The sequence below is a fragment of the Lathyrus oleraceus genome, chromosome 4, assembly GCF_024323335.1.
Source record: "Lathyrus oleraceus cultivar Zhongwan6 chromosome 4, CAAS_Psat_ZW6_1.0, whole genome shotgun sequence".
In the NCBI taxonomy this organism is placed as follows: Eukaryota; Viridiplantae; Streptophyta; class Magnoliopsida; order Fabales; family Fabaceae; genus Lathyrus; species Lathyrus oleraceus.
In genome coordinates, this window is record NC_066582.1 from 186,659,180 (window position 1) to 186,669,911 (window position 10,732).

Genomic DNA, 10,732 nt, shown 5'->3' on the forward strand with positions numbered 1-10,732 from the left:
AGTTGGTATGTTCCTCAAAATAATTATCCACACCATTTGTTTCTCCAACATGTTTGCTACCATGTGTTTCATGTTGTTTTTCTTCAACAAGTCATTTGAGATATGGTCTTTTCAAGTCTTTTCTCTTCCACTAGGGCATGTACTTATTTTGTTCCCTTTGTAACCTTTGAGCTAACTTTGCCAATGTTATTATCCATTTGAATTTCCTTTCTTCGACAATTACCATATGAGTGCTCAATGCAAGTGCAATAATGATAAAACTTCGGGACTTTCTCATAAATAATTTCAACAAAGAAAGCAAAGCCAAACCTTTCCACCAGAATTTTGTAATTGAATTCCTCAACCAAGTCTAAGTCAACTAGAACTCTCACATAATGACCAAAAGCTCTGACAAAAGTAGATTTATTTGATGCAAAATCAATGCATATTGGCGTTCCAATACTACTAGCAATTGTGAAGATGATTTTAGGTCGTCAACATTTATGCGACAAACCATATATCCAAAGGAAACGAAGTCTCTTGTCCAAAGGAATAACTTCAAAATCCCTGGGTTTAGAACACTAACCGAACGAACGGGATGAACATTTTCCAAACAGGAGAAGGAAAATTCTAAAAAAAACCTTCCCAAAAGAAGTAATGCCACATTTACCTATGGATTTCCGAAGTTTAGATAGCTTGTGGCACAAGCTAACTACAGTTAGCGGAGAAGATCCGTTCGACCAAACAACCGTTTCACGAAGGTTATGCTTACAAGCTTCCACATTCAGTTTGTATTCATCTTCTAGGATTGAAATAGTGAGTTTATCTTCCTTCCTTCCCACAAGGAATCAGAAGTTGACTTTGAGAAATATTATATATGTTATTAATCGCATCAACGAAAGACTTTACCACCACCGCAAGATTCAATGCTTTAGTGGTGGATGTCATTATCAGGGAGCTCATTTTCAGAAACAACGTTTGAATAGACGCCACTAAAACAGGGACGAGATGAACAAACTAGTAGAAGAAAAGAGTGAAAAGGAACACTCAAACTTAAATAACCTCGCTACAAATTTACTTCGTTCAATCTAAATTAATCATAAAACACAATCAAATTAAATTTATTCAAATCCTTAATAGTTAAAAAAAAAGATATTATTTCAAATCAGCCTCTTTACAAACGGCAACAAAGCATCACCATTTAAAACTCTTTCACTCACAAATTAGATCCGAAATCAAGAATGTTAGCTTATGATATTTCCTATCCAATTTATAATCCAATTTTAATAATAAAAATTCAATCAGAACCAAATAAATTCCTATGACCCATCCTTCTAATTATGTTTTATCTCTACCAAAAAAACTCTTACAATCTTTTTCTCACCTCACACTAATCCAACTATCTGATTCCGACCAACTAACTGGCATCTCAACCGTCACAAGCTGCCGAAGTCGATTTGATACCGAACAAGAACAAGAAACAAAATCCCATTGACACGATTCCTCAAATTCCGGGAAACTTGGAGTTGAATCACCAACACTTGAAACCCAATCACTAAAATCAAAGTGATTTCTCGGTGATGAGTCATTAGCATTCTTCCCTTCTTCAATAAAAGGATGATTCAAAAACATCTCAGCCGTCCATCTTTTTCTTGGATCCTTAACAAAACATTTCTCAACAAAATCTTTTCCTTCTTTTGATAAATCTTCGGGTATCATCGGTGATTCTTCTCCGGCACCAATTTTAAGCAACAAGGACCACATAGATGAATCTTTCTCCACATTCCAAGCTGGTTTTCCAGTCACCATCTCCACCACCGCACATCCAAGTGCCCAAATATCCGCCGGAGACTCATTTTCTCCGTAGTTCACCGATTCCGGCGACATAAACAGTGGAGTTCCCCTGCATTCAAATCTCTCATTAACACTCTGTTCTTCCCCTGTTTTTTTCGCAAGACCAAAATCAGCGATTTTGATTTCACCATCGCGGAATACAAGAATGTTTTGAAGCTTAACGTCACAATGAACGAATCCATTGCTATGAATATGGTTAAGACCCTCCACAATTGACCTCGTGTAACCGCGAATGTTTTGTTCTGGAATCCGGCCACCGTGTAATTTAACTTGATCGGCGAGAGTACCGGCAGAAGCATATTCGAGAAACAGATTGTAATACTCGTGGCCATTCTCGAAGGTATAATCATCTCCGAAACAGCTAATGATTTGTTGACAAGAACCTAAACGATCGAGAACCTGTCTCTCGTTTTTGAGGGAATACGAGGTTGAAACCTCGGATGTTTTGACGGCTGTCGGAGAAGAAAATAGAGTAGAATTTGAGTTAACTTTGGGTATGAGTAAATGAACAGTTGCAAAACTTCCTCTACCAAGTGATTCTCCTCGTACCCAATCCATCTTATGTTTTGGTTTTTCGGTTTGTGAAGAAGAAAGAACAAGTCCTTTCCTTTATATATGGAGTGAAAGAAACAAATCTGTAGTTGATTTTTTATGACCTAAGCAATACGGCGTATGGAGAAATCAAATAAAAATTAGAAAAAGGATGAAAAAGGAATTAAAATGAGTGTAAATATTAAAATTAGCATGGAAGATTAATTAAAGCACGTGGATATTTTAGAGGAAAGAAGTGATTTAGTTTCCTATTTGGTGTGTATTAATTAGTGGTGATACGGTGTGATTCGTATTTTTTACGCACCTCTTCGTAAGAGAGGTGCCGTTTTTACGCATCCCCTGGTTTCAGATGCTATCAGCGTAACTTTGCAAACAAAATATTTTTGGTAGTTAATAAATTTTCACACGCACTTGTAAAAAGTACTAGTATTAAATATATATGCTATAGTATTTATTTATGCGACGTGTGTTTAGCATTTATCATCACTTTGTTTTGGAGATAAATTTTGAGCATGATCTTAGCAACATTCACTGCTTCCGATTCAATGTCAATCTCATCAATTCACTCATTTGCTTGTTGCCAGTATTTACTAATAAATTGGTATCTAATTGAATATTCTTATATCATTAGATAGAATATATTTTTTTTATTTATAAATTAACTAGAATATACTTTTTTTTTTTACGATAACTGATGATGGACTACTGGGTCAAGCCTACTTCATGACCCAAATGCAACAATAGTAGTGAAGATTGCATGCACACAATTTTTATCTTACAACTTAACACTTCATTCTCTTATAGGTTTGGGACAAAACATTTGTAAGCATAAACTCTTATTACTAGAAGATTGTAGAACCTCGATTGAAGGACCGTTTACTTTTTAAATATAGAGTTTATGTTAAAAAAATTATATTTAAAATCTTGATATTATGATTTTTATACTATTCTAATTTTTATGAAAAGAATAATAAAAATGAATCAGGATTTTGTGAGTGCAATTTTTCGTTTAGATATGTCCTGTATGATGTCAAAATTATGAGAAACTTTAGTGTTTTTGTATATTTGATGGTATCAACTGATTCTAGGTGTGCATTACGCATTTTAGCATTAGGATGCATCTCAACATGTTTGGAAATGGTTTAGAAAGGATTCATGCATCAAGAGAAAGCTTTTATGCATCAAAAATTGAGTTTTTGTGTGAAAAACACTGTATATGTCGACACATACGACTTTAGATCGATCTATAGAAGATTTTCTTCAGCATAGGTTGACACATAGAATGCATAGGTCGACACAGATGCTTCAATATTGAAGCCTGTAGCCACTGTCCATGTGCCTCCTCTTATATGTCGACCTAAGACCTTTATAGGTCGACACATAGCTTTGATAGGTCGACCTAAGACCTTTATAGGTCGACACATAGCTTTGATAGGTCGACCTATATACCTAAAATCTTAAATTTTTGCATTCTTTCTCAATTTCTTTTGCATTCCTTTTACTTCATACTTGCATCCATATATATACTTGATACATGCATCTTTCTTTAGTAAGGTTTCTAGAGTGAGTAAAACATACATGAATCCAAAATTTCAAAGCATTCTCATCATCTTTAACCTCATCTATGCATACACATAATCATTTTTTGATTGGATGTCATCTAGATTAAGGTTGATAACGTCCAATTAGGTTTGTTATACCGTATATTGGATTGGGAACTTTGAGGGATTGAAATCAGAAAATCGAGTTGGGGTTTTTCTTCAAGATCTTTTAGGGTTTAAAGGTTTTGGACAAGATTGTGCAATTAGGATCCGATAAAGTGGAAGCCTTAGGACAAGGGGTGTCTTGCAAGGGAGTAGCGTGTGACAGTGGATCGTATTGACAAATCTTGGGTTTTAACAAGTGTGCGCTTGTGATTAATTCGACCGAGTGAAAACCTTAAGACAATGAGTGTCTTGTAAGATAGTAGAAAGAACTGGTGAATTGAAGCAACATTGTTGATTACTTAATCAATCTTTGATCAAGGGTTTTGGAGGTGGTGGAGTCAACATCAAACCTAGGATTTGTAGGGTTTGATTTCTTCATCTCTTGTATACACACATTTTTTCAAGTAGGATATAGTATAATATATCAATTCGAATTCGAATTGAGGGCAGACGTACCCATAGCGAGGTTGATTGGGGAACTGCCTAAACAAATTCTTGTATACTCTCTCTATCTCTCTTTTGTTTTTCGGTTTGCAAATTGTCGATTGCATTGATCGTTTGATCAATATTGTTTGAATCATAATTTTGAATGTGTTTTGAAATTTGTGTTGTTGTGTAGATCACAAACCATTTGGTCGTGATTGGATTTCTAGAACAACAAACACCACATAAAATTCCAAACATTGTTGATCGCACATTAAGTGTTCGACAAATTGTTTGACTTAATTTTTTGTGTGTATTTTCATTGGAGATAGACTTTTCCTATGGTATTGTATTCAAATAGTTGTGATTAGTTGTTGTTAATTGACTTGTGGATTATTATCATTGCATTGACATCTCTACGCATATCCGAGCTTTTTGATAATAGGTTTGGTTATACGATTTTTTATCAGGGAAAAATTTGAAACTTGCTTCCGCGTTATAAACTTTTTTAAAACCAAATTTTGATTCAAGTGTTACCTTGTGATCTTTTCACCCCATTCTAGATCTAGACCTATCATCTAACAAGTGGTATCACGAGCTCCGATTAATTATGTGCTTAAGATTTGCTTATTAGATAATGGCTATCGAACCTTAAGGGGCGTATAATAAAGCATATATTTTGACTGGTGAAAATTATGGCTATTGGAAGCTTGTATGCATATCCATATCAACTATGTTGATAAAGGTGTATGGGACACCATCATCAATGATCCTAACGAAATTACAATGACCAGTGATGAAGGCGTCATCGTACAAAAAACCGGAAGGTCAATGAAACAACAATGATAGGAAGTTGTGGTAACATGATTGGAAGGCACAAAATATTCTCATATCTGCAATAGGTGTTAATGAGTATTATCGTGTTTCCCATTTTGAAACCACCAAAGCTATGTGGTACGCATTAAATGTTTCCCGTGGGGGGACTAATGAGGTCAAACAAGATAGGATCAACACATTGAATCAAGAGTTTGAACTCTTTCGTATGAATCATGGTGAAACCATTATCGACATGCAAAACAGATTCACACATCTTATTGACCAGTTGAATTTTCTAAGTAATCCTATTTCCAATGATATTTCTACTAATAAATTTTTGAGATGTCTTAATAGGGAATGGAAACCCAAGATCACCGCTATCAAAAAGGCGAATGATCTTATGGTACTTGATCTCACTACTTTGTTTGGAAAATTGGAAGAACATAAGAAAGAACTCATTTTCTTGGAAAAACATGAAAAAGAGTATGAAAAGATGGTAAAGAAAGAGAAAGGTAAAGACAAGGAGGTAGAGAAGAAGTCTATTGCTCAAAAGACTTTAAGCTCAAGGTCCTTAAACAATGAGCAAAGTGATTGTGAAACAAGAAGTGACAATGATTCTGATGATGGTGATATGAGGTTGTTCGTCAAAAGGTACAATAGATACATATGGAAAAATAGAGTCAAACACTCTGACTCCGATGATAAAGAGATTGGGTTGTTTGTCAAAAGATACCAAAGGTAAATAAGGAATAATGGAGTCAAACACTCCGACAAGAACTTAACCAAGTTTAGAAGGGTAGCAAAAGCCTCAAGAGAAGATGAGAACAAGAAAGGTAAATTTAGAAGTTCGTGTTATAATTATGGAGAATTTGGTCACTACAGACTGAAATATCCTAAGATTAAGAAAGATAAAGAGAAGGGCATCACAAGAAGCTATTAAGAGATATATGATAAATATTCAAAGTGACAGGAATAAGGATGAAAAACCTTCAAAGCTTGGTTGTGAATCTTGTCATGATTGATAAGAAGAAATAAATGCTCTTCAAGTCAAATTAGACAAAGCCTTACAACCAAAGATCGCATTTGCTATTGATCCATCAAAGTATGAAAGGTATTTAAACCATTCATATAAGAAGCATAAATTTGTCAAAAAGGAGTCTAATAGCAAAATCAAATCTCATCAAAACTTGTGTTGTCTTCACTGTTGCAAGAAAGGTCATACTATTGAAAAATGAAAATTAAGGAAACTTTTGGTTCCTAAAGGAGCTTTTCAATGGTTGCCTAAATGCAACCTTGTTTTCACTCACTCCGAAGGACTCAATGAAGATTGGGTACCTAGCGTTTCTTGTTGATCTTGCAGGATAAATGTCTTGACTCTATGAAGAGAGTATGAGATCTCTATTGTGGAAGCTCAAGGCATAACATTGGTGACATCTCTGTTTTTCTTTTAATTTGTAAAAGTGTGTTGATTATTACTAATGTTTTCTATCCAAGATGTGTAAAAAAGGGTATTGTTCTTAATGATGTAGTTTATCTTCGACAAGACATACTCAAGTTTATTAAATTAAGAATTGATAAATCTAAGATGAGAAAACATGAGGAGGAGCAAGTGATTGTCATGATTGAACAAGATTGAAAGTCCAATTATTTGGATAATCATCAAGTCAATAAGACCGTTGGATTCATTAGTTATCACACTTTCAAGTACTTGTACAAAGAGAAAATCAACGATTTTGATTTCACTATCGCACAGAATACAAGAATGTTTTGAAGCTTTATATCGTAATGAACAAATCCATTGCTATGAATATGGTTAAGACCCTCCACGATTGACCTCGTGTAACCGCGAATATTTAGTTATGGAGTCCGGCCACCGTGTAATTTAACTTGATCGGCAAGAGTATCGGCAGAAGCATATTCGAGAAACAGATTGTAATACTGGTGGCCATTCTCGAAGGTATAATCATCTCCGAAAATGATTTGTTGACAAGAACCTAGACGGTCAAGAACATGTTTCTCATTTTTGAGGGAATACGAGGTTGAAACTTCGGATGTTTTAACGGCTGTCGGAGAAGGAAATAAAGTGAAATTCGAAGTAGCTTTGGGTATGACTAAATGAACAGTTGCAAAACTTCCTCTACCAACTGATTCTCCTCGTACCCAATCCATCTCAGTTATTCTATGGTTTGTGAAAAAGAAAGAAAGTTGGAAGTAAAGAACAACGAGTAACTGTGAAGAAGCCCTTTGGTTTATATATGCAGTGAAAGAAATAAAATCTAGTAGTAGTTGATATGGTGTATCGGAAAATTAAATAAAAATAAGAAAAGGAAGAAAGAAGGAATTAAAATGAGTAAAATATTAAAATTAGCATGGAAGATTTTAAAGCACGTGGATATTTTAGGGAAAGAATTGATTTAGTTTCCTATTTGGTGTGTATTAATTAGTGGTGATATGGTGTAAGTGATTAGTATACAATATTATATTTTAGGCACCTCTTCATAAGAGACATGCCGTTTTACTCATCTCCTGGTGTCATATCAGCGTATCTTAGCCCTGGTCGTTAATGAACTTTCACACGCACTTGTATAAAGTCCTACTAAATATATTTATTTATTCGACGTGTGTGTTTAGCATTTATCATCACTTTGTTTTTTGAGCATGATCTTAGTAACATTCACTGCTTCCGGCTATAAATTAGAAATGGAGGCCGAGGTAGCAAAGTTGTGTTTTCATGCCGCTGATTTATAATTTCGATATAACAGATGATGACGTTGACTTGTAAAGTTAGCATTTCAATGTTATGGTCGGTCTTGAGTAAGGGTAAAACGGTCTTTAGTCCAGAATCTTTAAATTAAGGGATTTTATTTTGTTTTAAAAAATATTAAAAAAATATATTTAATAATTTATTAAATAAATTATGAAATATTAAATAAACATGAGTTTGTCATTGATCAAACGATAGGTGATTGATTTTTAAATATGGTAGTAAAGATGGTAGGTTCAATCCTCCTTATTATACTTTTTTAAGTGTAGTCATTGCAAAGTTCCAGCTTATGTAAGGATATTCTTTTGTCTAAAACTTATACCATAGCTAGCTTATAATCTTAATTTGGTAATTTTCACTTGTGAAAATGTTTATATAAAGGTTGATCATAATATTGTTTATACTGTTTATTTAGATTTCTGAAAAGGATTTTGTTGTATTCGAGTTGGAGGAGGAAGTAGTTATAACTAATATCGACGATGAGAAATATACAAGGATTTGGTAAAGATGTAAGTGCACTAACATCTTTTTATTTGACGAATACAAAGTTGTTCTTTTTTTAAAAATATATTCTTTATTAGGGGTTCATTTTTATTATTTGTCTCGAGCCTCTAAAAAGTCAGGATCGGCCATGTTCAACATTCAAGTCAGTAATATAAATCAGAAGTAATGTGTACGTAAGAATGAATTTGAATACTTGAAATGACGCATTTTACCCTTATATACCAAGAGCGGTTGAAACTGCTCGCCTATGATGTTGCGTGTTGTTTGGACAACCGTCAGATTTGTTCGTTTGGTGACAATTTGTTGTAGGATTGTATTGCATGCTTCTGTTTAGAACAAAAATTTACTTACTATGTGTGTCTTTTTAACTAAAAGCCTGTTCCTGGACCTTTTCTCTATGGACCTTGCTAACAACTCAAAACAATTTCCCTCCCAAACTCTTATTCTACTTTGTAAAATGAGGGCTTTGCGATGTACATCTCTATGTCAACTATTTAACAAAAGTAAGCTAATGGTCTTGATGGAACATTATTAGCATTGGGAACAGATACATTAGATGTCTTTCTCTCTTGATTAAGGATGTTTCATAGAGAGACTCTGACGCGTGTCCATATGATTGATGCTAATGATGTTCCCTATATCCTAGGATACTCGAGAGCTCTGAACAATCTCATATGAGATGTTGACCATTGGTAATGCACTGTGTAACAACCCAATTTAATTACCATTTTATTTAATTATTTATTTGATTTAATTGTGTGATTTATTTAAATAACTATGTGTGTGATTTTAGATGGTTTGGCTAGTGAGTGATAATTTTTCGGAGAATTGTGCCTTAATTAATTGATTTTAGTGTAATTTAATTAATTAAATAATTAGAAATTGATAAAATATGAGGAGTTGCGCCAATTTTGTAAATTGAGGGAATTAAGTGGTGATTTGAGAGAAGTTGGGTTTTAGTTGGGCAAAAGTAATAGTTATAAGAAGATAATTAAATTATTATATAGTTAGAAATAATACAGAAATAAGGATTATTTTTTGGAGTTGTTAGTGAACGTGAAAAATTGGAGAAAGAGTCTTGGAGAGATAGGGCTAGGAAGAGAAGACCTTAGAGGTTGATTTCTTGTGCTTTTGCTGAATTCATAAGATAAAGGGAAGATTATTCATCTAAGGGTGTCTTAATCATGAAAGGGTATAACGATTTCTCTTAACCCCCATAGGATTTTCTTCCTTTTACTTTGATCATTTTATTTGATGAATTATATGATTGTAATTCTGTTTTAAACAATGGATCAATTGAAATTAGTGCGTCGTGATAGTGGTGATTGTTGTATGTGCAAAATTGTTCATAAACATGATGCTTGATGTGAAATTGAGTGTTTTAAAGTATGAATGAAATTATGAATTTTATGATGAATAAATGGAATAATTATGTTAGATTTATACGAAAAAACATGCTAAGACATATTAATCATGTATGTATTAATTCTGGATTGTTTGGGAATATTTGGGATTGAATTGGAGGGGTTTTGGAGATTCTGCAGAGGCAGAATCACGCTCTGATTTTTACAGGTCGGAACGATCTTGCTTAGCGAGGGTGAGTTCACACAACAAACTGCTTTATTCATTGAAGCGAGCGTGACATGGTGAGGGTTCTGGGTTTCTGTGAGTCTCGCTTAGCGAGCAATTCGTCGCTCAGCGAGCAGAGGTCTCACTTGTTAGACGAGAGTAGCGATCTAGAGGGAGGGGGTGAGTAGATCACAAATAAAATTTTCTTCGATTAAAAATCTTATTTAAAAATTATTTACTATAATAAATGAAAGCAATTTTGGATCGACACTCGTCTATCCTGAACCGTTATCGGAAGAATCAGATGCGTATAAACCGTAACAAAACGCAAAACAATGATGAGAAGAACGAATCAATATGTTTTCCAAAATCATATTTGAATAAATAACTCTTTGTAATCAATTTCCAACGAATTTGGAAGCAAAAAATTAACTAAGATAATTTATCAAACACTTGGTGTGCAATAAACACCAAGTTGATTTTCCTTTATGTTGAAGATATGAAAATCCAATTGCAATTGTTTAGATTGTGATTATCTTATAAAACAGTTTGAATTACTTCAACA

General features: G+C 33.9%; 1 protein-coding gene across 1 annotated transcript; it reads right to left on the reverse strand.

Moving 5' to 3' along the window:
• Positions 1 to 1,112: 1,112 nt before the first annotated feature.
• Positions 1,113 to 7,529, reverse strand: LOC127074448 (mitogen-activated protein kinase kinase kinase 20). Its single transcript, XM_051015770.1, has 2 exons — positions 7,341 to 7,529; positions 1,113 to 2,232 (listed from the first exon to the last, which is right to left on the reverse strand). The coding sequence occupies exons 1-2, from the start codon at positions 7,497 to 7,499 to the stop codon at positions 1,360 to 1,362; spliced, it is 1,032 nt and encodes a 343-aa protein (XP_050871727.1). The 5' UTR covers positions 7,500 to 7,529; the 3' UTR covers positions 1,113 to 1,359.
• Between the last annotated feature and the right edge of the window lie 3,203 nt (positions 7,530 to 10,732).